At 56.2% G+C, this 25,530-nt stretch overlaps 2 protein-coding genes across 8 annotated transcripts in view; both read right to left on the bottom strand.

The window, feature by feature from the left end:
- The window catches only part of PHACTR4 (phosphatase and actin regulator 4), a 66,668-nt gene extending 55,542 nt beyond the window's left edge, over positions 1-11,126 (bottom strand). For 2 of the 6 annotated variants that reach the window (XM_051807153.1, XM_051807151.1), the window contains exons 1-3: positions 11,053-11,110; positions 10,444-10,498; positions 9,884-9,956 (exon numbers count right to left, since the gene is read on the bottom strand). The gene's annotated coding sequence lies outside the window, so the exon portion shown is untranslated. Of the gene's footprint in view, positions 1-963; positions 1,254-9,883; positions 9,957-10,443; positions 10,499-11,052 lie in introns of those variants that run through there. The other 4 variants (XM_051807154.1, XM_051807149.1, XM_051807155.1 and 1 more) reach the window with 3 other exon arrangements.
- Positions 11,127-14,868: 3,742 nt separating this feature from the next.
- On the bottom strand, positions 14,869-24,215 carry SESN2 (sestrin 2). Of its 2 annotated transcripts, XM_051807174.1 has the most exons (10): positions 24,053-24,215; positions 20,336-20,401; positions 19,404-19,601; positions 18,499-18,681; positions 18,030-18,239; positions 17,126-17,276; positions 16,841-16,956; positions 16,453-16,643; positions 15,840-15,984; positions 14,869-15,755 (listed from the first exon to the last, which is right to left on the bottom strand). In XM_051807174.1, exons 1-10 carry the CDS (start codon positions 24,119-24,121, stop codon positions 15,669-15,671), a joined length of 1,416 nt encoding a protein of 471 aa, XP_051663134.1. In that variant the 5' UTR covers positions 24,122-24,215; the 3' UTR covers positions 14,869-15,668. The 2 variants fall into 2 exon arrangements, with proteins under 2 accessions (XP_051663134.1, XP_051663133.1); XM_051807173.1 differs by lacking the exons at positions 20,336-20,401; positions 24,053-24,215 and adding an exon at positions 19,731-20,173.
- Positions 24,216-25,530: the final 1,315 nt, after the last annotated feature.

The following is a 25,530-nucleotide window of genomic DNA, read 5'->3' as shown; positions in this document are numbered from 1 at the left end:
CTCAGAGAACAGAATTCCTGTGACAAAACAGGACTTTTTTACTCTCATTTATAAAATTATTTGAGATCTCTGCTACAAAACTATTCTTAAACTCTTTCAATACACTTGTGAACAACCTGAAGCATCTGAACACCTGAAGCACCAACAGATCCCAAGGCACCAGGATTTGCCAGCCCTGGGTTTTGAAATGAGCAGGACCTTGCTGATCATAACCCAAGGCCAAGCATGACCCAGGAATTCCAGTTCAACCAGTTCCACCCTTTCTACCCCCTGGTTCCTCCCCTCTTCTTGGAAAAACAAACAGCAACAAAACCCTGCCCCAATCTGGACCGGAATAAACAATTCCCTGCGATGAAAAGCCACCTGCTCCCCCCACACACACAATTAAAAGCACTTCCAAATTCCAGCTCTCCCTCAGCCAGCGCAGATGGACACACCAGGCACGCACAGACACCACTCTGCTCCCAGCACAGCCTTTGTGCTGCTCAGACACAAAGCCTGATGGCAGAGCTGTTTTGTTAAGGGATCACAACATAAACCAGCAATTCTCCAGCCACAAAAACAGCTCAAACTCGCTCCCAGGCCAATTAAATTCCAATCTGCTAAAACACACAGGCTCTCTGTGGCTTTTGGGGACCGCGGCTCTCCGCTGGCAGATCACACCCCAAGATCCAACTGACTGCCCCACATGTCCCCAGATGACTAAATTTCATGTGCAGTGGCTCGGATTTTCACTTTCTTGCACACCCTGCAGGAAGGAAATAACCCCTGTGCAGAGGAAGCGATAGCCCCGAGAGCAGGCAATGAACTGCTGAGATGGGAACTGATCCCTGCCTCGCTCGCTCCTCCAGGACCTGCCCCCTAATCCCTCAGGTCTGCAGGGATTTAGGGTAGCCCTGGATTCGCAGCAGGAACAGGGCTGGCAAATGGAGGCCTGGCCACCAGAGACTGCTGAATACTCACACAGATCCTGCTGCTGCCTTTGCCAAGACACAGAATCGCTGCCCTGCAATGCACACTGAGCTCAACAAGCACCAGACACCAGAATCTCCTTCCCTGCTTGTGGTTCCTGTGCTGTTTAGCAAGTCTGGCCATCTGCAGAACGCTTCCATTTGGAGCTGGCTATCCACAGGATGGATTCCTGCCGTGGTTAATCATTCCCCCAGCAGACTTGAGGCAGATCTGGTGTCCCACAGCTCCCAGTCCCTCCCAGAAGCTGTGGGCTGGCACAGCCCTCGTGTCCCCAGACAGCACTGCCCTGGTGCCACCCACCCACCCTCCCTCTTGGGGAAGTGCTCACATTGCCCAACACCAATTCTCCCAGTCTCTCAAGTGCACTGGGATCTCCATCCACAAGATCCATCCTATCAGGGCAGCTCAGGAACTGTTCTGTCAGCTTTTGGCTTTCAGCTCAGCTTTCTTTGAAGACAAATGCTAATATCCTTTAAAAAAAAACAACAAACCAACAACCAAATCTGATCCAAACCCAGACTCATCGCTGGTATGAATCACACAGCATTATTAATTCTCCTGCCCGTCAAAACAGAAATGTCTCACCTTGCAAAACAATTGCTGTGGTTGCCCAGGCTCACAAAAATCTGTCCCATCTGTTAAAAAGCTGAGTGCACTGAATGAAACTATTTGACAAGCACTCTGCTGAAAGGCAGCAAACATTTCACCCCACAAAGGCTACTTCAAACCCAGACAGCGATTACAGGCAGCTCAGCTCGGCTCCTATCAGCCAGCACAAACACAGCCTTCCAGCAAGGAATTCTTTTTGAAGACAGAGCCTGTGGGGACACTGAGTTTAAGGATCAAGCCTGCAACTCCACAAAACCAGCTTTAGATGATCTCATGCCCCAAACTGCTACAATCAAAAAGCAAGGAGCAAAGTGTTCCTGCCTCCGACAGTGTAACAGAAAAGGCAAATAAACCAAGATCTCCACTTTACCTGCAAAGTCTGTGCAACAGGCAAAGCTTCTCTGATCTCCCAGTGCAAGAGACCCCCACAATAACACGGGAGCTATTCCCCACGGAGGGGGAGACACGAACAACACCCACAGAGCCGAGCAGCGCCGACATCCACCACTCCAGCTCCTCGTGCACCACATTCCCAACTGCCTTGGTGCTGGATTTTGAACAGCAGGTTCACCCCCACACACGGTTCACCTCAGGGACACGGGCAAAAGTCCTCGTGCTGCTGGTGAGCCCCACACACACCAAGTTGAGCACACCAGTATTTAACCAACACCCCCCTGACAGACTCTTGGCAATGGACCCCTCTGCTTAATGCAGATACAAATCCATTCCCAGCAGATTCCTGTTTCAGCTGCCCTCGCTGTCACAAGCATGTCATGTGCCACATCAGAACCAGAGTTCTGGACGAGGAAGCTTTATTTGCTTTTAAAGTGCTCGCACTCCAAACAGGGCAGGGATGAACAGAGGGGACAGTCGGTGCCGGCAGACAACAAGCTGTCACACTTCCCCAAGAGCAACCCCTAAAAGCAGCCTCAGACAAGGTTTTGTTGAAGCCCAACCCCTCAGCAGCACCATCAGCCATCCCAGAGGACCCTCATCCCACTGAGGGATCCATCAGATAATGCCCTTCTCCAGGATCAACCTTCTTCTCCAGGTTCAAGAACGCACTAATATTTTTATAGGACACCAGAGCAAGGTGACATGTGGCTCCAAATCCACACAGAAACACCATCCACCACATTATCTTGATGATGCAAATCAAACCCCTTGCTGCTGGCACTAAGAATGAAGGCTCCAACAGCTTCCTGCAGCAAAGTCACCTTGGAAATACCAAAGAATATGAGTTTTCAGTAGGACAGAACTAAACCACGCCAGTAAAGAGTGTCCCAATAACTTCTGAGCCATCAGATAATGTCACACCCTGAGGGAAGGGTTTCTGGAGAGCACAGGAGGCCCCAAGTCAGCTACAATCACAAGTTCTGTTATCTTAACTGGTGATCAAAAGGTAGCAAGATGAACATCCACACCAACATACTCTGCATTTACTCAGCAGTGCAGCCACACAGCACGGTACAAACCAACCCAAGGCAGTGCCACAATATTAAAAATGATACTACTATTAGAAATAACACTACTCTTAAAAAGCAAGAGCTGTTTCAGTCCCCATTACACGCACCACGAACGCAGAATATCCTTCGATATCATCCCCAATAAAACCGACTCTGCTCAGCAAAACCACAGCAATGAATCGGCCACAGAATTCCCGCACACCCGCCGTGGACTGGGAGTGAACTCCACCCTCCCATTAAAGGTTTCACTGCTATAGAAACTATGATTAAATACCCAGAGCCATGAATCAGCCACCTGAAACAAGGTTATGCCTCAGCGGGCACAGCAGCACTGATATTTCGCCTCCCCCAGCCCTCCCAAAACCTGCAGCCTCGTGCCAATAAACAGCTTTATCCACCCATTTCAGCTCCCACAGACATTCCATGTTCCTTACCTTGGGGGCAGGTTTAGGGGCTCCCCTGTTTTTGCTGCACACGCCCGTTACAGGAACAGCAAACAGGCTCCAAAATCCATTTTGCCACAACTGGATAAAGCACCGAAAACTCAACCCCTGGTGCCTCTGGACCAGCTGTGCCCCTGCACTGCAATTCCAATCAAGCCTGCAGAAAAAGCAGGAGGAAGATGGCAGGGCTTACCAGCAGTTCCCCAGTCTGGTCTCTGAACAAAGTGGATTTAAAAGAGGTTTAATTTTCCCAGAGACTAATGCTCTCAAATCGGAATAAATCCTCCAAAAGAAGAGATTATCCATAAATTTACTAGTTAGAAATGTTAATATATCCAGTGTTTATGCAAGGACTGCTGCTCTCCATGCAAGAGTAGCACCTATAGAATTCCATATTAAAGGAGGCACAGATTTCTGGGGGTTTCTGCCCCACCTCCCTTTCCATGCTGAAATGTAGCACAGCAGCTTTATAAATCCCACTTCCCAAGAGCAGCAGGAATTTGCTGCAGAATCAAGGCAAACTTGTTCCCATTTCACTGGAGAAGCTCTTGAAAAAACCTCCCTTGCAAAAGAACTTAATATAAAAAAAGCCAAACCAAAAAAACCCACAAGATCCACAGGCAGAAAAGCCCAATGTAAAACCTGAATAAAGACTTAAAATAAAAAAATACCTGCAGAGTTAAAACTTCAAATTACACATTCACAAAATACAGGACGAGGTGCAAATGAAGAAACAACTCCCTGAACCTGATGTTGGACTTACCCAACACATCCCAGCTGCTCAAATGCTTCCTTCCTCCTGTTACTCATATTCCATTTACTAAAGGTCCCACCTACACACAGAGTAGGATGGGACCCAGACCAGTAGAACCTGCTAATTATGGCCCTTAAGGCTGAGATGAATTAATTTGTCCCTCCAGCTACAAAGAGGAGGGTGACTACACCCTCACTAAGCACTAATCTGGGAGAGGATAGACAGGAGGATGAAACAAGGAAAAAGTGACTTGCCTGACATCAAACACCACGTAGCTGGGAGCTAAATCAGGCCTTCTGTCCACACAAACATCCTTATTTTCCCTGGACTCACAGCTGATAGGTGGAGAGAACCCAGTCATCAAAATACAAATTGAAGGCTCCCTTTAGAAGCTGAAAGCAGGTGAGGAACAACACTGATTAGTGTAATCACTGGTGTCAAGTGAATTTTGGGGATCCTCAGAGCACTCCATCCCACTTCCCAAAGCCTGATGTGCTCACACAGGTTTTGGGAAGCCTGACACATTCAGGACCAGCTCAATTAATTCATCCTGGAAATCCCATTTCTTTCTACCAGATGTATTCCATAAGCCCACCAATATCCTCAAAGAAGCTGGATACTTAACACTCCCAAATAACAGCCTCCCTGGGTGAGGGACAGAAGAACCTCAGGTAACTGAGCAGTCCCTGCATTTATCCTCATAGTCAGGAAAAAAATCCTGTATTTAGAAGACAAGTGAAATGGAACAATGACAACAAAAAAACCCACTTTTTATAATGTCAGGTATGGGGTTTCCTGAAGTTTCCCTGCTCTGCCTGTGCTGAGCCTATTAATTGCCTCCACCTGCTCTGAACAGGTACAGAAAAGCCATCCCTAACTCCAAAACTCCTGGAAAACAGCACAAGCCAAGACAGCCTGACCCACTCACCTGACACTTCCACCCAAAGGTGGATAGTGCTCTGAGAAGGCACAGCTGAGCCAGGAGAAATCCCATTTACACCCACCTGTAATCTCAGGGCTCCTGTCCATAATTGTGGGACTGCATGCTAAAGACTGATTTGGAATTACAAGATGAAAAATTCCATGACCTTGCTCCCCCTCTGGCCCTGATCCACAGGCAGGAGGAACAGGATACAGAGCAAGTCAGGAGCAGGATATAAGCACTAATTTGACTCTCAGCACAAGGTAAGTGAAGCTTTCATGACCCTGCAGGGAATGTGCCACTTCTCACCTGCTGCTGATCAAAACATGTAAGGGAAGAAGACTCTGCTTCTAATTATTTGTTCTCTCTTCTGGCATCACACAAACACCTTTTACGGGGGAACAAACCTAACAAGAGTTGGACATGATGCCTCTGATGGGTCCCTTCCAACTCAGCATATTTATGATTCCATAACAGCCCTTCTCCTGCTCCTGCTGTTTCCCACCTACCAGTAAATTACACCTGGTTTGGAACAGACACTAAACTTCATATCCACGGCAATAAAAGCCCACATTTTCTAGCACAAATCTGACAGATTATCACTACTTCAGTAATTATCATCCTCCTCCTTGGTCCCAGCTGATAAAGAGAACCTCGGCAGCACAAGGTCACTCCATCCAGGAGCACGGAGCAGGAATTCTGTGGATCCATCCAGATTTCCACTGTCACTGCACTGCAGCAGAGCAGCTTTAAAAATGCATTCCCACAGAACCTGAGGCAGCCAGCAAAGACCAGCCCAAACCCTCGTGCCCTTGATTCTGTCCCAGAATCCCAGTGAAGCCTCTCCTGCACTGGGATCCGAAGGCTGGCAGGTGACAGCTGTACCTGCAAACCCACTGCAGCAAAACAGCAAGAGCTTTCACACAGCTCTGGAGAGGAGAGGGATCCAGAACAAGCCCCCAGCAGCACTTCTGTGCACCTGCAGGGGAGCTCCTGCCAACACAGAAATAATATCCATCAAATCCCACCTCCCACAGCCGATCCCCCCGACCTGCACCAGAGACTTCAGCCAGTGACCAACACCCCTGACTTGATTTTGAGGAGGAGGATTAGTCAAGAGAACAACCTCCAAGGGCACATGAGTGCAGCCAAAGTCCCCTGAACACTGGCACAGTGACTTTCCTTTGTTCAAAGCTCAAATTCTCCGAGGGCGACAACCTTTGGCTTTACCCCCCCGTCCATAAATGCCTCTGGAAGCTTCACCTCCATGGCTGCTTCACATCCACGTCTGAGACACAGCTTGTGATGCCAACCTCACATCCAGAATAACCCCTTTTTTTGCTAAGACACCCTCAGTAACATGGTGCTTACCCTGAGCTTGCCCTGGCACTAAACACTGTGCAGGCACCAACTCAGTCAGTGCCTCCCAAACTTTGATCCAAGTTTACAAATCAAGGCTCCTCTGTGGGATTCAGGCCAAATTTTTTTCTTGCTTGCACCCTTAAAAGCTAAGGCAGAGAACTGAGGAGAGAAAAGCACATTAAAGAGAGGTTCACTCCTCCCACAGATAAGTGTGAGGTGATGAAAGACGCCCATATGGGGCTGGCTGGTTTAAATCAATGCTGGGGATTAATCTTGCTGGATTTTAGACAACTAAATCTGTGGCAACACAGCTCTAATTAAGGGCATCACTTTTGGGGATTGGTTAAAGGAGAACCTTGCAGACAAGTGAGGTACTGGCAGCAAGAGGTTCCTGCTTTTAGCAGCAGCTTTTTGGAGCTGGCAGTGAAAAGGTTCAAACCCTCAGGTCTAACGGCACTTCAACTTTACCAAAGTCCAATGATCTTTCCCAAATCTGTTTCAAAAGGCACCGACTGCGGGAGAAGTGCCAGGCTTGCACAAACCCACCTCATCAGTATGCACCTTGTTTTGCCCCATGACACTCAGCAGCCGCGGTTAATTAGTCCCTGATAATGAATTGCCCATCACGACTTCGCAGTGCAGCTGGTAGGTGAGCGATTCCTAACTGTGTTTTGGAATCAGCATTCCAAAAGCACAAACACAAAAGAATAAAGTTAACAATCTGTTTACCCGGCTCTCCCCCTCCTCCAGTAGCTGCTGCCAGCCAAAGGCTTGCAGGGGGAAAAAAAAATAAAATAAATCTATTTGCAGGGTTCAGCAGAGAGAAACCGCTTGGACTGCTCTCAATTTTCGTATCTTTGCCACCGGGGCTTCGTGTTATTTCACACAACTCATTCAAGTTGGGAGATGAAGCCTGTTCCTCTGGCTAATAGCATTAAAAGCCTCTCTCTGGAGATAATTAGTCCTCCCTCCCCCATCCCGAGCGGAGAGTCACCAACAAACAAAGAAATTCAGGCCGTGACAACCAGGCTGGAGCTGGGGCTGAGCTGCCTCTCACCTCCCTATCTCTCGGCACTGCTGAGAATCAAACCCAGGTGACACCACAGGCAATAAACCCAACAAGAGGAGAACAGCACCTGCAGATTCAGGGCTTCGTCATTTAGAAACCAGGAAAACAGCAATTCCTCATCCACAGGGCGCAAAACACCAGCGTGTTATCTCCAGAGGTTCTGCGTGGTCACCTCCCGCCCCCCTGAGTCACTGAAAACCAGCAGATAAGAGCCAGAATTGGGAAACCTGCAGCCTTTTACCTCTGCTCCCAAGCCATCAGCAAACCTCCACACTCTCAGCTCCTCCTGAGATCCAGCAGCTCCTCCAGGGCACAGGGAAAATTAAGGTCAATCACCATTTGTAAAGCACCTCTGCTGAAGACTCACGATGTTCTGTATATTTACATGCTGGTTCCTCCCCCCGGGAATCTGCCCTTGGATTTTGGGGCACAGTTTGGAAAGGGTTAAACCCCCAGCATGGTCCCAGATCATCCTGAGTCACTGAAAAACAGCAGAGCAGATAAGAGCCCGAATTGGGAAACCTGCAGCCTTTTACCTCTGATCCCAAGCCTGTCACTCAGCCACCGGCAAACCTCCACACTCTGCTCCTCCTGAGACACAACTCCTCCTCCAGGGCAGAGGGGAAATTAAGGTCAACCACAATTTGTAAAGACTCACGATATTCTGTGTATTTACATGCTGGTTCCTCCCCTGGGAACCTGCCCTTGGATTTGGGGGCACAGTTTGGAAGGGGTTAAACCCCCAGCCAAATGCTGGCTGCTGCATCCCCTGCCTAAAGTGACCCCACTGCAGGGAAGAGCTGGGAATAGTTATCACCACAGCACTGACAAGTCAGCAAGAGCTACTAATTAACTGATAAAAATAGAACTCTGAAAGGGCTCTTTTCCCCCCTAGACACACAAAGCCGAGGCCCAACACTGCTGCAGTCTCACATCCATTCCTTTTCCACGGGCTCCAAACTCGCCAGCAAAATAATAAAAGCATTCTCACACTCTCAAGAATCACCCCACATGGCACTTGCAGGCAGAAAAATCCCAACTAAACAGAATTAGGGGACTGGTTCTGGAGGACAGGGAGCCTCTCTTCGCCCTGCACACCCCACTCCCACCTTAATGGGAGCAGGAACAAGGTGACAGCCTTGCCCCCTCGCACTCCCTGCAGCCCAAAGTTCTGGTTTGGCCTGAAAAATGAGATGTTTTGAGGGAGATCCAGGTGATCCCAAGGATATCTGGAGCTTCTTTGCTGCACAGCATCACTGGGACCAGCGAGAAAAGCCCAGTTTTGCTCTAAGCCCCCCCTCTCCCACTCCCTGCCAGACCCAGGTTTTGTACAGCTTGTAACTGAATATTCATCACCAACTAATAAACCTGCAGGAACCGCAGTCTCAGCGATTTTTAATCCATATAATGCCCCAACACATGCCAAACACAATGAAATTTGATCAAAATAGAAGCCATTTGTTTAAATACAAGCGATTTGGCTCTCAAAACTGTCATCAAATTAAACTGGAAATCAAATTAACCAGTGATTGAATGAAGTAGAGGGCTGCATAATCACAGATCACTGATCCAGCAGCATGAAAACAGGGATGCAATCACATTCCCAGTGTTTGTGGCACTGCCCTGTGCTCCCAACGGGATTTCCACCCCCTCTCCCAGGACCTGAGGATGCTCTGTGCCTCGGGCACATCTCATTTCTGGGTAAATCCAAAAGGAAAACCTTCCTTGCAAAGCACCCTGTGAGATATTATCAGATAACAGAGTGAAAGGACACCTTGACACACTTGAAACCACCCTGATTTAGGACAGAACAGCACAGTCATTTCCAGCATTGTTGGGAAGAATAAGTTTAAACCTACTCTGAATGGGAAAAGGGTTTGTTGCCATCACTGTCCAAAGTATCAGCTTTAGTTGGTGTAACTGTGCCAACCAGGTCCCTCACAAGTGGCCTCATTTTGGCTTTATTTCCCCCCCCTTTTTTTTTTGCTCTCTCCTCAAAAAGGAATTTAAACCACGTAAATGTACAGTTTTAGGTGTTGTCTACTCTTAAAAAGCAATTTGGATTCATTTAGAAGGTCTGACTAAAGAGCAACAGGCATTTCTGAGGAAATCATAGCAGATAGAGGAATCTGATTTACACTCCCTTGCAGCTTCTACAGCACAAACTAACTCAGCTGAACATCCTTCTGAGCACAGAAAACTTCACCACCCTCTCCTTCCCTGACTCTGCCCAGGACTTGCTGATGTTCTTCTTTTCCAAAGGCAAACTTCAAGTTCAACACTCACCCCGGCACAATTCCAGCTTTCTTTAAGCAATTACAAGGAGAAGAGAAGGCTCCCGGGAGATCTCACTGCAGCACTTCAAGGATTGTAAAAAGAGAGAGAGAGAGTGACTTTTTGCACAGGCAGAAAGAGATAGGACAAGGGGGGGGGGAGGGAACACAGTTTTAAACTAAAATAGGAGAGATTTAGATGGGATATTGGGAAGAAATTCCTCCCTGTGAGGGTGGTGAGGGGCTGGAATGGATTTCCCAGAGCTGTGGCTGTCCCATCCCTGGAAGTGTCCAAGGCCAGGTTGGATCGACCTGAGCTAGTGGAAGGTGTCCCTGCCCATGGCAGGGGGCTGGAATTGGATAATCTTTAAGGTCCCTTCCAACCCAAACCATCCCATGATGCTGTGACTCCCACTCCTCTTTCTGGCCTCGTCGGAAGCAACATTTACACATCCTAAAGTTTGAGAAGTGGAGCTTCACCGTTCATTCCGGCCGCAGTGAAGCACCTTCTCCCATTAATCACTCTTTTTCCAGTGTCTCAGCCCCAGAGAGGGGCACCGAGCCCTCACCTACCTCCACCTGGGCAAACACAACCCCGCGGCGAGGCGCAGAGAGGTAAATAATTCATCTGCGTGCAAACACAGGGAAAGAACAATTAAGCCAGAAAGCACAGCGGGGACGGTTCGAATTTCAGTCAACATTAAGACGGGGTTGGGGGGGGGGGGGAAGATCAAACAAAGAAATACCAGCGGGGCTGCCCGAGAGAGAACCCCGGGGAAGGGAAGGGAAGGGAAGGGAAGGGAAGGGAAGGGAAGGGAAGGGGAGACACCCGCGGCGAGGCACAGGAGGGACGGACACCCCGGCTTTCAGCGGGGTCCCAGCCCGGACCTCCGGGAGGGCTCGCGAATTGTCACAGCGGCTGAAACTCCGCTTGTGGGGCTCAGAGCGGGTTTGGGGCCGGTTTGGGGGGTGGGTTTGAATCAGACGCGGGTTCAAACCCGCGGGGTTTGAGCCCCGTGTCCCCCGAGCTCCCCTCAATGAGCGCCCCCCCCGCGCTCCCGCACCCCGCGGAAGGTCCTTCTCGCCCCCCTCCCCGCTCCCGGAGCGCTGTGCCGGGGTAGGGGGGCTCTGCACGGTCGGCCCGGGGGTCCCCGGAGCCCCCCGGTCCCCGCCCGCCCTCACCTGCCGCTGCTGCCGCCGCTGCCGGGCCGCCCCGCCGGAAACCGCCGCGGGCCGGGCGCGGGGCATGACGGGAGATGTAGTCCGGTAACGGGGAACGCCCCCTCGGCGGGAGGACACGCCCCTTGGGAAGGACACGCCCCTTGGGAAAGGACACGCCCCTTGGGAAAGGACACGCCCCACTCGGTGGGAGGACACGCCCCCGGGGAAAAACACGCCCCTTGGGAGAACACGCCCCCTGGGAGAACACGCCCCCCTGGGGAGGACACGCCCCCTCGGCGCGGAACCGGGGGGGGGTGATGGGGGGATTTGGGGTGAGGGTTTGGGGTGAGGGGGTGACAGGGGTCGTCAGGGGTTGGGGTAGGGGTGATGGGCTGCTGAGAGGGCTCGGGGGAGGCTTTGGGGTCAAGGGGTAAGGGGGGCTGTGGGGTTTGGGGTAGGGGGTGATGGGGTGCTGGGGAGGTTGGGGCTGAGGGTGAGGGGGGCTGTAGGGCTTTGGGGTGAGGGGGGACAGGAGCGCGGGGTGAGGCTTTGGGTTTGCAGATGAGGGAGATTGTGAGGGTTTGGGGTAGGGGATGCTGGAGGGTTTGGAGTGAGGCTTTGGGGTCAGGGGGAGACAGAGGTCACGGGGGCTTGGGGTGCAGGATGATGGGGTGCTGAGGGGGCGGAGATGAGGCTTTGGCGTCGGGGTTTACCCACGGAAGCCTGAGATGGCTCCCTGGGTTACCTGGGAGGTGGATTTAGCCCTTTGCACCCCGGCAAGGGAACTCTCACCCCCAAAACCCCCAGTGTTCCGGGGGGAGTCAGCTGACACGACCCCACACCCCCTCCACAACCTGGGCCAGTGGAAGGTGTGGAACGAGAAGGGGGTGGAACGAGATGGGCTTTAAAGTCCCTTCCAACCCAACCCACGCTGGGATTCTGTGGTTCCAGCGTCCGGAGCAGCGGTGCGGGGCAGGTTCCCGGCAGGAACGCGGGGCAGGTTCCAGCGGTCGGTCCGCAGCTCCTGCCGGTCCCCAGCGAGCGGCGCTGCCGGGCCGGGAAAGCCGGGAACGGGCGGGGAGGGGACACGCCCGCCCGCCTTCAGCCCCCTCGGGGGTGGTTCGGGCCGTAAATCCGGGCTGTGCTGCCCGATTGTCCCCCTCCATCGCCCCGGCAGGGGTTGGGGACCCCCTTGCACCCAGCGGTGGCAGAGCTGGGGGTGCGGGGTGACCCCCCGAGCCCCGGGGACAGCAGCTCGGGGACACATCCTGAACGACGGCTGCTCCCAGCCCTTCCCTGGCTGCTTCCCAAGGACTGAAACGCTCCAGCGGCCATTTGAGGTGCCCAGAGCCCGCAGTTCCCCCGGGATAAGCCCGATTTATCCCCAGCGAGGGCAGGGACTCAATGGCCCGGTGACCGCCCCTTAAATCCAAAGCGAGCGGCTTTTTACCTGCGGAGGGCTCGGAGCTTACGGACCCCCCACCCTGCCAGGCTTTCCCGCTGTGTCCCTGAGGATGGAGCTCCTTTTGGAGGGGCTTATGGGGGGTCCCTGGCTCGCAGCCCCTCCCCGGGATGGCTCCTGGCACTGCAGAGCCCCCGAGGTGCCCACCGAGGGGTGGGTTATGCAAGGGCTGGCACCGGGCACGGAGGGTGCCAGGGGATATTTTGGGCTCCATGGGCAGGACACATTCTGTTCCCATGAGCTCAGCCAGTGATGGGGGCCGGTCCCTTCCCACCCACTGCCCCACAAAACCCTCACGGGGGTCACTGGGTGGCTCCAGGTCTCCACTGGGAGCACTGGGGGCTCAGCTCCATCACAGCCTGAGCTGGCCATGGCAGAGGCTTTGCAGAGCTTGAGGAGCTGCTTTGTTTTCAGCCTGGATTTATCCCCTCCCATGGCAGAGGGTTGGAACGAGGTGATGTTTAATGTCCCTTCCAATCTGAACCATTCCATGGTTCTATGATTATCCATCTCCTGCCCGTGCAGTGGATCCAGGTATCCACTTGCATCCGTAGGGCAACGAGCTGCCAACACTCAGGGCATGGATATTCCTCCTCATCTCCAGCCCCACATGAACCCCTGCACCCCTGAGGGCAGCCCAGCCCCAGTAATGCCCATTTCCCAAAGCATTTTGGGCTCCATCAGCCTTAAAGTGCTCACTCAGCACAGATTATTATTATTATTATTATAATTATCATTATTATTATTTCCTGTTGCTTTCCTGTGTGATAAACACCGTTAACACATGTTTTTAAATTGAGGGCAACTGTGGTGGAACACAAAAATTGCATCCATTGGGATCATAACTATCAGCTACAGGTGGGGAGATTATTAATATACCTTCTGCCCTGCAAGACAACAGCGAAAGCTGCTGATAAATTATATATATATATATATATGTAGACAAATTGCAGGCCTTGGTTAGGCACAGGGTAAAGGATTTATTGGTTTATAATTGTGGCCAGCTGAAGAAACTGATTTCACCAGACACATTGTGGTGAAAGTGCAGCAAAAAAAGAAGAGGTTTTCTCTTTTTTTTTTTTTTGACAGCTCAGCCCTTCCCAGCGAGGCTTTGTGACCAGAAACAGCACCTTCAGTCAAGGATCTCTTCCATTTGAACAAAATATTTGGGATGCCTCAAAGAGAGCCAGGAGGCTGCAGGGAAATTCCTCCTCGGACAGAATGTCCCTGTTGCCTTGACCCTTTTCTACAGCTTGTCTTTGGTCCTCTGAGCTGTTTCAGTTCCCTAAAAGATGACATTTTCCTCACTTCTTTGGAAAAACCAACACACAAATTCTCCAGCTGCTCCAGGGCACTGAGACCCCATGGCCAGACCCCCCCCATATACGTGGCAGAAAAGCCACTAGTGCTAAAAAATAAAATCTCAAAAGGCCCTAAAAATCGTGCCAGACTCACTTAAAAATAAGCTCAGGGTTGCCATTCCCAGCATCTTTGGGGAATAACCCCAAGGTTGTGTGACAGGGGGCTGTCACCCTGGCAGGTCCCCAAACACTTCCACGTCCCCCACAGAGTGCAGTTTGGTGTTAGAGGGTGACACCCTAAAAATACAGCACTTTTTGGGGAGGGGTTTCGTCCTCTCCAGCAGGAACTTTGGCCCAACCAGCAGCGCTCAGGGAGCCCCGTCCTCCTGCCTCAGCTTCCCCAGGGCCCCTGAGCTGCCCCCAAACCTCTTTCCCTCGGTGCAGGCAGAGGCTCTGCCCTGTAAAATCCCCAGAAAACCCCCAGTGAGCCCCTTCCAGCCCTGCTGCCCCCCCGTCCCTGCTCAGAGGTGAGTCCAGAGGGTCTCTGGATGCAGAGCCAGGATCCAGCTCCTCAGGCACACAAGGATCCACCTCAGCCTGCAGGGCTGGCCCCTCCTCAGGGATCTTATCAGCAGCTTCCAGGGGCTGCTGCCCACGCCCTGATAATTGCCTGGCTCCCCAGCACAGGGTTGGTGTGTCCCCAGTGCTGCTCCACCCCCCCAGAACCATCCCAGCAGCAGGATCACACATCCCACGGAAAACCCACAGTGGGACGACTGTCGTGCCCCACATCCCGACTTCCCAGGAGGGTGTTACATCCAAAACTGGGTGGGAACAATCACCACAAGGAGGGTGGACTGGAGTCCAACCCACTCCCCTCAGGAAAATAGGGAGTGCTCAGACCCCCTGTTTTCCCCCTTGGACAACCCAGGGATGCTCCCACACACTTCCAGAGCAGCAGGATCCACCCCACCCACCTCCCCCCAGTTCCATACAGGATCAGCCCCTGGGCTGAGCAAGGGGAAGGGGAAGAAGGAGAAAGAATAAAAAAAAAAAAACCCTTAAAAATATAAATTGAAAATAAAAACCAACAACTTTATTTTTTCGAACAAGATCCGTAGCAAAGTCACAGGGGCATTTCCATGCCCAGTCAGAAGTAAATACACCCCAAAAAAATATAGAAATAACTTAACTGGAGATATGATTAAACAGCCAAACCAAAGGATGGTGGTGCTGCTGGCCCTGGATCCTGCTCCAGCAGAGCCAGGAGTGGGGACTTTCCCAAAACAGACACCTCCCTGGCGACCTGCGCCTCTGGGAATGCTCTGGCACGTCTGGATAAAGCCACGGTCACTCCATCACCCTGAGAGCAGGAGGGAGCCCCGTGTCCCAGCACAGCTCCCACCTCAGCCCCTCGAACTGGGGCAGTGGAGATGCGCAAGAAAAGGTGTAAAACACCCCACGGGCACTTCTCCCCTCACCCTGCCCTGGCACCCAAGTTAAAGGCACAACGAGACCCCAAAAAGCAGGAGTGAAGCCCTCTGGCCCTCTCTGGCAGGGGGGGACAGTCCTCTGGCACTGCTCCCACAGACACCCCAGTTTGGCTTCCTTCAGGCTCACCCCAAAAGGGCACAGAGCACTGGGGCACCCCCAGCTCTGCCAGGGCAGCACAACGGGCTCTTCCCACCACTTCTTAGGGATCCCCTTCCCTGGGAGAACGAACGGGGAAGCCCCAACTTTCCTTCCCCAGCTCCCTTCAGCAGGGAGATAACGTTGCAGGCTCACTGGAACAGGGGTGGCAGCTCCCCCCTGGCCTGTCCCCCACCCGTGGGGCCCGTGGGGCAGGAGGAGGAGGAGGAGGGAGCAGAGCAGGGTCAGGTCATGTAGCGGGTGACGGCGCGGAGGGCGTAGAGCAGGGCCGCCTGCATGCGGGCCTCCAGCAGGAGCAGGTTGATGTGCACCTGAGGGGAGAGAGAGAGGGGGGTCAGGGGGTGGGATCAGCACCCCCAAACACCCCGCCAGCAGGGGCAGGGAGGGGGCAGCACCTTCTCCGAGTGTTTGAAGTGCCTCCAGAACTGGGTGTAGATCTGCTTGGTCGTCTTCTCCGGGTAACAAGCCACTGTCTTGATGTAGATCTTCAGGTTGCGCTCCAGGAGCTGGTTCACCTCCCCGTAGTCGTAGTCGTCGTAGCTGGGGGGAGAGGGGAGAGTGTGTTCTTCAGCCACAGCCTCTGTGCGCTCACAGAATCCCAAAATAGTTTGTGTTGGAAGGGATATTAAAGCCCATCTCGTTCCACCCACTGCCATGGGCAGGGACACCTTCCACTAGCCCAGGTAGCTCCAAGCCCTGTCCAGCCTGGCCTTGGACACTTCCAGGGATGAGGAGTCCACAACCAGGGATGGAGAGTCCACCACCTCTCTGGGCAACCTGTGCCAGGGCCTCACTTCCCTCATCACAGAGAATTTTGTGCCTCCCTTATAATAAAAAATTATTCCCAAATTGCCACCCCCCGGGGTCCTTCTGGACCTCAGCCGAGCCCCACAACAGCACCATTTTCCCTTAGTCAACAACAACCTGAGCAAGACCAAGTCACTGGACCCCCTCCCGGGCTCTTCCCGAGGCGGAGAACAAGCTCCAGGCCAGGTTTTGGGGACGTACCGGATGCCGAAGACGCAGTGGACGTAGTTCCAGATGGCCCTGCGGAGCATGGAGGTGTCCACCCCGCAGTGCATGGCGATGGTGTTGTAGGTCAGGTTATAAACCACCTGGAACTTCTCGTCCAGCAGCTGCCCCACGTCCGGGTACAGGCGGTTGATCAGCGAGAAGCCGTGGTCCTCCCACGTGTAATCCTGGGGGATTGGGGATTTCGGGGTTTCGGGGGGGGTCTCTCCCCCCTAAGTTGGCCCCACAACTCTCAGCATCTCGCTCAGCTCCAGCCCTTCACCCACCCAGCTGCTCCCACCACCCTGGGAACGTCCCCCCTGTCCCCCCCAGGGCAAGACAAGCAGGGGCTGCCCCCCCTCCCCTCCCAGCACCCCCCTCTCACCTGAGCATGGAAGGTGGGGGGGGCCTGCTCCCCCCTCCGTGTGAAGTCCTTGTAGCCGAACTCGGGGTCCTCCACGAAGCAGCGGACGTGGGACTGCAGGGAGGGGTCCAAAATATCTGCAAGGCACCACCAGGGCGGCCGGGAGTGACGTGGTGGGACCCCAGACAGAGCCAGCCCTGCACTGAGAGGCTGATCCTGCTCTCCCAGGCAGATTCTGGCTCTTCCCCCTTCCCCCGGCCCATGGGGACCCCCTCCCCAGCCAGGTGCCCCCCTGCACCTCCTCACCTGAGGGAGGGACCAGCAAACTCTCCGTCTTCTCCAGCTCGAAGCGCGTCTCCATCTCCTCCTGTGTGACGCCCTCCTCCTCCTGCTGGTTTTCCTGCAGCAGCTTCATCCTCTCCATCAGCATCTCCACCTCCTGCATGGCATCCCTGCCCTGGGGGGAGCACAGGGCAGGGTCAACCCTGCCTCTGCTCGAGCAGAGGGGCCCCCAAAACCAGCTCTGCTGGCACTTGGAGCAGCCTCAGGGCTGCTGCAAAGAGTGTTTGCCTCTGGGTTTGTCCTGCCCAGACCTCAAGCAGCTCCCACACTCCATGCCCAGGACTGGGAGGAGGGGGAAGCCCTGCAGAGGATGAGGATGATACTGCACAGCCCTAAAGCATTTGCTGTTCCCAACAAAAGGCCACGGAGATGCTCCAAGGCCTGGAGCACCTTGATGATGGAGCCAGGCTGGAGAGCTGGGGGGGTTCACCTGGAGAGGAGAAGGCTCCAGGGAGACCTGAGAGCCCCTTCCAGGGCCTAAAGGGGCTCCAGGAGAGCAGAAGAGGGACTTGGGACAAGGGATGGAGGGACAGGACACAGGGAATGGCTTCCCACTGTCAGAGGACAGGGTTAGATGGGATATTGGGAAGAAATTCTTCCCTGTGAGGGGGGTGAAGCCCTGGCACAGGTTGCCCAGAGAAGCTGTGGCTGCCCCTGGATCCCTGGAAGTGTCCAGGGCCAGGCTGGATGGGGCTTGGAGCAACCTGGGCTAGTGGAAGGTGTCCCTGCCCATGGCAGGGAGTGGAACAGGATGAGCTTTAAGGTCTCTCCCAACCCAAACCATTCTGGGATTCCCAGGAGAAGCTGCAGAAAGCACCCAGTACCCCACCATGCCCTCCCACCCCTGCAAGGCAAAGCCCCCCCTTACCCCAGAGCCCCCCATGCTGTCCTCAGAGCCAGGGCTGCTGTCACTGTGGGGTGAGGGGGCCCAGCAGCCGTTCCCCCCATCCTGGTCCCCCTCGGGTTTGATGCCGCAGCCGAAGACGAAGGAGGCGAGCGAGTGGTAGTGGGTGAGGAGCACCAGGGCCTGCACCAGCTCTGCCAGCGACCAGCTGTCCTCCCCGGGCTTCAGCAGAGCCTGCAAGGCACAGGGAGGGTTGGAGAGACCCCCCAGCTTCCCCACGGAACCCCCCACCCCAGCCCAGGGCCGGGCAGACCCAGGGCAGGGACACGGGAGTGCGTTTGGGATGTGCCTCCCCCACAGACCCGTGGGGGTCACTCAGCCCCGAAAGGGTTAAACCTGGGGGTGGGTGCAAGCAGGGGTGTGGCCCCCGGGGTCAGCACCCCCCCAGACAGTGTGTTTTGGGGGTGATTTGTGCCGGCAGCACCCCCCTCACCTCGATGTGCTCCTTGGTGACGAGCCAGGGCCGGTGCGCCAGCAGCTTGTTGATCTCGTTGAGGTTGCGGAGCTTTTGGGGGGCACAGTGCAGCCCCTGCAGCCAGGCAGGGCTGCCCCCCACCTGCAGGAACTCCCCCATGTGCAGTCTCACCAGGTAGGAGCACTGGTGCCGGGCTGCTGCCTGAGGGAGAGCCGGGAGTCACCCCCAGAACCGGCCAGGGCCCCCCAACCCTGAGACAAACCCTCGGAGAAGCCAAGGCAGGGACACCCCCCCACACATCCCTCCTGGGGGGTTTTCCCTGGGATATGAGTCCAGACAGGGAGGTCTGACCCCCCCCTCATCAATGCCAGTCCCCAGAGGCTCTGGAGGGAGGGTGTTGGGGAACACTGGGTGGGCACCAACTCCAAAAGGGTTCATAAACCTTTGGGACACCCCAGATCAGGGAGGGTCCAACTGGGGGGGTCCCAAATGCCTTCCTGCAGAAGTGCTGGGACCTCACCTTAAGCCCCTGGGACCCCAAATCAGAGAGGGGCTCATCTTTGGGGTCCCAAATGCCCTCCTGCCTCCTGAGCAGTGGTGCTGGGACCCCGCCAGGGGAGGTTTTCTCCCTCCACCATCAATGCCAGTCCCCAGGGGCTCTGGAAGGGAGGGTGCTGGGGTACCTGGGTGGGCACCAACCTTAAAGGGGCTTCCAAGGCTTTGGGACCCGAGATCAGAGGGGGCCCAATGGTGGGGTCCCAAATGCCTTCCTACAGCAGTGCTGAGACCCCACTTTAACCCCCTGGGACCTCAGATCAGAGAGGGGCTCATCTCTAAGACCCCAAATCCCTTTCTGCCTCCCGAGCAGCAGCGCTGGGACCCCCCAGAGCCCACTGTGACCCCCCCAGGCCCCCCCTGCTCACCATGATGGCGATGTAGTGGCGCTTGTGGTAGGGCAGGGGCCCGTCCATGCGCAGCAGGAGGTACTGGGTCTTCCAGAAGCTGCTGAGGTACTGGGGGTGCAGCCCCATGACCATGGCGACGTGGTCCACCCTCCCCGCCGACACGAAGGCCTCGATGAGGAGCTGGCGCAGGCCGCTCTCCGCTCCTTCCCGCGGGATCTGCGGGGTGCAGAGAGCAGGGAAGGGGCTGTGAGATGCAGCCCCTCGCTCCTTCCACCCCCACAACCTCCAGGGAGACCCTCCCCCCCCCCAACAAGCAGCACCCATCCCCTTGCAGCAGATCCTCACCCCGGCGGGAGCTCCCTGCCTCCGGAATGGGCACCGCCGGTGGCTCCCGGTGCCCAGCTCCCCCTTCCCATTCCCAGGGGGCTGGGGGTGTCCGGGGGTGTCCATGCTGGCTCCCGTGGGGCTCAGCCCGTGGGCTGGGTTGTTTATTTGGGCACTGGAGGGCAGGAGCTGGGGCTCAGCCCCCCCGGCAGGGTGACGACACCGATATCTCTGCCCGGGGAGGGACCATCTGGGACACCCTCGGTGGGAGCTGAGATAGGGCTGAGGGTGCCCCGGGGATTTTGGGACAGAGTTTTCCTTCTGGGGAGGGGCAGGGCAGGGCAGGGGTGGGCAGGACCTTTGCCTGTCAGGGGAAGGACGTTTGTGTGTCTGGATGAGCGGGGAAACCGAGGCACGGGCAGGGCAGGAAAACACCCGGGTGACAACACAACCCTCCCAAACGATACCCCCCCACACTGCCATGGGGACACCCCCGGGCTGGCTGACCCTTCCCCAGCATCCCAGCCCCACCAGGCACTAGGAATTGGGGTGGGGTGTGGGAATCCCCCCTGACCCCCCACCCAGGGCAGGGAGGGGGGAAGGAGCCCCCTCCCCACGGCTCTCACCTCTGCCAGGGGGATGAAGGCACTGGGGCCCTTCGCCAGCTCCCGGGAGACCTTGATCCCTGTTTCCTGGGGAGGAAGGAGCAGCCGGGAGTCACCGGAGCCACCGGAGCCACCGAGTGTCCCCGCCGGTGTCAGCGGAAGGGGTGACTCAGGCAGCCACCCCGCTGGGGCCACTGGCCCTCGCCCCCACAGCCCTTACGTCAGGCTGGCAGTGCCTGATGAAACCCGGCGGGGACGTTGCTCCGCTCCCGGAGGTGCGTGTGACACAGCGGGACACGGGGCAGGACGGCGGGGACACCGCCCCCTCCTTGGGAAAACAGGGAAAAACTGGGAAAAACAGGGGGCGAGAGTCCCGCAGGATTGGCAGAGGGGGACAGGAGCGGCACCGGGCACTGTGGTGGCAATCCCCAGCACAACCACGGTCCCTCTGACCCCACCCGGGCACAAAATATCCCTGAACATCACCGGCTTGCCCCCCCCTCCCCAAATCCATTCACACAGTTAAGCCAGAAACGAGCCCCGCCCCTCACAGGGGCTTTCCACGCTTCAAGCACAGGGTTTAGATCCTTTCTGCCCCCCCCTCCTGCTCAAACCCCCTTCCCCTTCCATCTCCCAAGGGAAAAGCAAGTTTTCTATGCCATGTTTTCTCCAAACACCGATTTGCCTCCTCTCTGCCGGCAGGTGGGTGCAGGCTGTCCCCAGTCAGGGAGCACACGGGGACAGTGACACAAACAGCCCCAAACCAGGACAGAGACATGGAAGCAGCAGCAGGAGGGACACAGCAGCTTCCCCCAGCCCACCCTCTGGATACAGGTCCTGCCACGGAGAAGCTGCTCAGGAATCCTCTCCAGCTGGTGAAGAACCACCCTGCTCTTCCCCTTCCCTGCAGAAATCCCCCGGCCCCTCCAGCAGCAGGAGCTGGGTGTGGCCCCATCAGGGTACGACCTGTTCCCAAGCACCTCCACGGGATGTTTGAATGGGATCCCAACACCAACCTAGAGGCTGGATCTGCCCACCCAGTGTCTCACATCACCCTGGGATGCCCAAGACCACCCTGCTCCATCCCATGGTCCCCCCAGCACATCCAGGGGGGAGCAGTGCCACGGAGAACCAGAGGCAGGAGCTGTGCCCGTGGTGTCAGACACAAAGCTGCCTTGGCCCATCCTGAGGGACACTTCATCCAGTGCCTGCTCCCTGCTCTGGGCTCAGGGAGACCCACACAGGGCAGGCAGTGCCCACTGGTCACCCCACTTGTGCTGCTGGGGACACCCAGGGAACCCTGTCCCAGCCCGGCCAAAGCCACCAAAAGAGGAAAATGAACCCTATCCCAGGCAAAACCAGGACACAGCTGGATCCCTGCCAGCCCCCAGGACCCAAAAATAAATTATCATCCCCAGCAGGGTGCAGGGGGTGCTGCCCCACACCCCTGAGGGCTGGAAAGGGGCAGCCGGGCTCCCACAGCACCCAGTCACCCAGTTCCTGGGTGAACTGGCCAAGTTGCCCACAGGGAGGGATGCCAAGGCACGACCCAAATCCCTCTGGAGGTGCAGCCTGGCACCCTCTCCCGAGCAGGGAAGGGGTGTGGGATGGCAGGAGGTGACAGGCAGCAGCTGTCACTGTGGCCACGTGCTGCTCATGAGCCGGGCAGCAGGACACGGCCCGGGATACAGCCAGGAGTGCCCACATCCAAGGGCTCCCATGGGATGCTCCCGCCCTGAGTCACCACGGAAGCACTCCAGGGGGCAGCGGGATCGGGTTCCTGCCGTCGCTGCTCCAGGCGCTGAGTTGGCTCCGTGCTAACTCAGGGTTTGGGGACAGGAGCTGCTCCAAAAGCTCTGAGAGGATCCCCGGGAAGGGACAGCAACAGCCAGATCCCAGCACGGCAAATCCACGGGACGGCAAATCCACGGGACAGGCAGCAGCATTCCAGCCGGCTGGAATTCCAACCCCGACGGCAGGGAGGAGCCGAGGAGCCCGGAGCCAGCCCGAGGCTTTTCGGTGACAGCTCAGGGTGACCTTTGAAGGTGTTTTTAATCATCCCCGTGTTTTGCTGCATTAAGCAATCCCGGGGGTGCTGTGGTTTAACCCTCCCTGTGCCACCTCTGGATAAGGGATCTCCTCCTGCTTCCACTGGTGGGGAATCACATCATGGGAATAGTTCAAGTTGGAGAAGCCCCCTAAGGTCACTGAGTCCAACCCGGCGCTGCCAAGGCCACCACTAACCCACGTCCCCGAAGTGCCACATCCACACATCTCTTAAATCCCTCCAGGGATGGTGATCCCACCACTTCCCTGGGCAGCTGTGCCAGGGCTGGACGACCCTTGCCATGAAAAATTTTTCCTAACATCCGATCTCGACTTCCCCTGGTACAGCTGAAGGCTGCTTCCTGCTATCCTGTCAAACCAAAGGGAAGCTGAGGCACGGGGGTGCTGTGCCCTGCACCGGGCACACAACCTGCTCCCCGGCTCCAGCTGGCACAGGGCAGGCAGAGGGGCTCCGGGGAAAGGAGACAATACCCCAGGAGTGGGAAGATGGGTGTGCTGAGCACTAATCCCCCCTCCCCACACTGGTGCCAGCGCTTAGTCAGGTGTGGGGAAACCATCCCTTATCAGATGAGGTTAAACAAACACCATCACAGGAACACAACCGAGGCACCTTCACGGGCAGTGGGGAAGCCCCAGATCCAGGGAATTTCGGTGGTACCTGCCAGACACTGCTGGCCAAGGTCTGGGGCATCCCCGACACCCCCAGCCTCACCCCTGCCTGCTCCAAATTTCGGGCTTTGGCTCATGTCAGGACAAGTGCTGGAGCGACGCCCCTGCTGTTTGTTCCCTGGGGTTTCTCCCACCCACTGTCCCGGCACTCCCAGCCTCCAGCCCGTGTCAGGGGGAACCATCCTGCAGTGACATGGCTAGGGGACCACCAGCTCTCCCCCCAGCTGCAGAGCAATCCCGCTGTCCCTGGGGAAACCTGAGGGAAGGGGGAATGCAGGAGCAACAGGGAAAAAATGCGATTTTTTTTTTTTTTTTTTTTGGAGAGGGGAAAACAAGTCTTGCAAATAGAGGTAGTTCCAAACTTTTCAGGACACTCAGGATGTTGGACTGACACTGCAGACCGCTCTGGTTGCCTGAGAGGGTCAGGGAGATCATGCAAAGCTCCACGGACACCCCAGTTTTCCACGCTGGACTCCAAATGCAAAAGTGATGCCAGACACTTCCAGAATATTTGGGTTAACGGGTCATCAGAGATCCCATAACCGGCCTGGGAACAGCAGCGCGAGCCAAACAACAGGACAGAACTCCCAGAGGGCCCCCATCCTCCTGCCGGCCCCCCACCACTCACACCGGCGGGCACATCCCATCACCCCCTGCCTCAGTTTCCCTTTGTCCCCGGTTCTGCCCTGCTCCCACACACGTCCCAGCTCCCGGAGGGATCGGCAACACCAAAACTTCCCTGCCCAGCCCTCCAGTGCCCCTCCAGGAGTCTGGAGATGCCCCCAGCACCCCCCACCCCCCGCTCCCCCACCATGTCCAGCCTCCCGCATCCCGGACGGTCCCTCGACGTGTCCCGACTTGTCCCCTCCCTGCAGCCGGCCGGGGGTGGGAGGTGTCCCCGGGCGGGGGGGGGGGGGACAGCAGCGATGCTCAGGGGGACACCCCCAGCCCCTCCCGGGCGCGCTGCCCCCCCCGTGTATCCCCCCGGCAGCTCTTCCTTACCTGCCCGCCCCGCCGGGTCCCGCAGCCCCGGTGCTCCTCCAGGGGACACGGCGAGCCGGCCACGAGCATCGCGGCGGGGGGTGGGCGGTGGGGAGACCCCCGGAGACCCCCAAAACCCCCCTGAAAGCCCCCCGGACACCCCCGGGCTGCGCAGCGACCCCCGGATCCCGCGCCCGCCCCGGTTACATAGGGCGGGCGGGGACACGCCCCCCGGGCGGCCTCCACCAATGGAAACGCGGGGGCGTGACCACCAAGCACCCGCCGGGCCAATGGTAGCGTAGGGGCGGGGCCAAGGCACAGGCATCAGGTCAACCCGCAGCCGCCAGCGGGAGCTCCCCTCGCCCTCGGGACACTTGGGAGTGCTGGAATTGTCTCCTGCGGGCAAAGGGGAAAGAAAACTGGTGGAAACCCCCTCTGCTCCCCCCAGTGAGAGCCGAGCTCTCATCGGCAGAGCTGCCTCCGGCCCCGTGGACCAGCATCAGATTGACCTGGAGCTGCTGGAACAATTCCAGAGGAGGCCATGGAGATGCTCCAGGGCTGGAGCCCCTCTGCTCTGGAGCCAGGCTGGGAGAGCTGGGGGGGTTCACCTGGAAAAGAGAAGGCCTCAGGGAGACCTGAGAGCCCCTTGCAGGGCCTAAAGGGGCTCCAGAAGAGCTGGAGAGGGACTGGGGACAAGGCATGGAGGGACAGGACACAGGGAATGGCTTCCCACTGCCAGAGGGCAGAGTTAGATGGGATATTGGGAAGGAATTGTTCCCTGTGAGGGTGGGGAGGCCCTGGCACAGGTTGCCCAGAGAAGCTGTGGCTGCTCCTGGATCCCTGGAAGTGTCCAAGGCCAGGCTGGACAGGGCTTGGAGCTACCTGGGCTAGAGGAAATTGTCCCTGCCCATGGAGGTGGAATGAGATGGGCTTTGGGATTCTGTGAAATGGCACATGAGGACCCTGCACACCTTCCCAGGCAGGTTCTATGTCCAAAATCACCGAGCTGCCCTGTCACAGAATCACAGAATACCCTGAATTGGAAGGGACCCACTAGGGTCATGAAGTTCAACTCCTTGCTCTGCACAGGACAACCCCAAAAATCCCCCCTCTGCACACAGAACCATGTTCCTCCTCCAGCCACTCCAGTGCTCCCTGCCATGGAACACTTTGATTAACCTCAAGCAGAGGAGCCCCAAGAATTGAGCAGTTTTCCCCTCCCAGTCTCTACAAGGTCCCAGCCCAGCTCCCGTCCCTTTGGATAAACACCAAGCTCAATGAAAGAGCTGTAGAATCCCAGAATGGTTTGGGTTGGAAGGGATCTTAAAGCTCGTGTCCTCCCACCCCCGTGCCATGGGCAGGGACACCTCCCACTAGCCCAGGTTGCTGCAACGTGGCTTTGAAAAAAAAAAGGTGAAAAGAAAAAAAAAAAAAAGAACAATAAAGAAAGAAAAAAAAATGAAAGAAAGGGGAAAAAAACCCACCCCCACAAGCACGGG

The sequence above is a fragment of the Manacus candei genome, unplaced genomic scaffold (assembly GCF_025592945.1).
Source record: "Manacus candei isolate 608988 ecotype Guabito, Panama unplaced genomic scaffold, ASM2559294v1 h1tg000070l, whole genome shotgun sequence".
Classification (NCBI taxonomy): Eukaryota; Metazoa; Chordata; class Aves; order Passeriformes; family Pipridae; genus Manacus; species Manacus candei.
The sequence above is the reverse complement of the archived record's forward strand: the minus strand, read 5'-3'. Positions and strand labels throughout refer to the sequence as shown.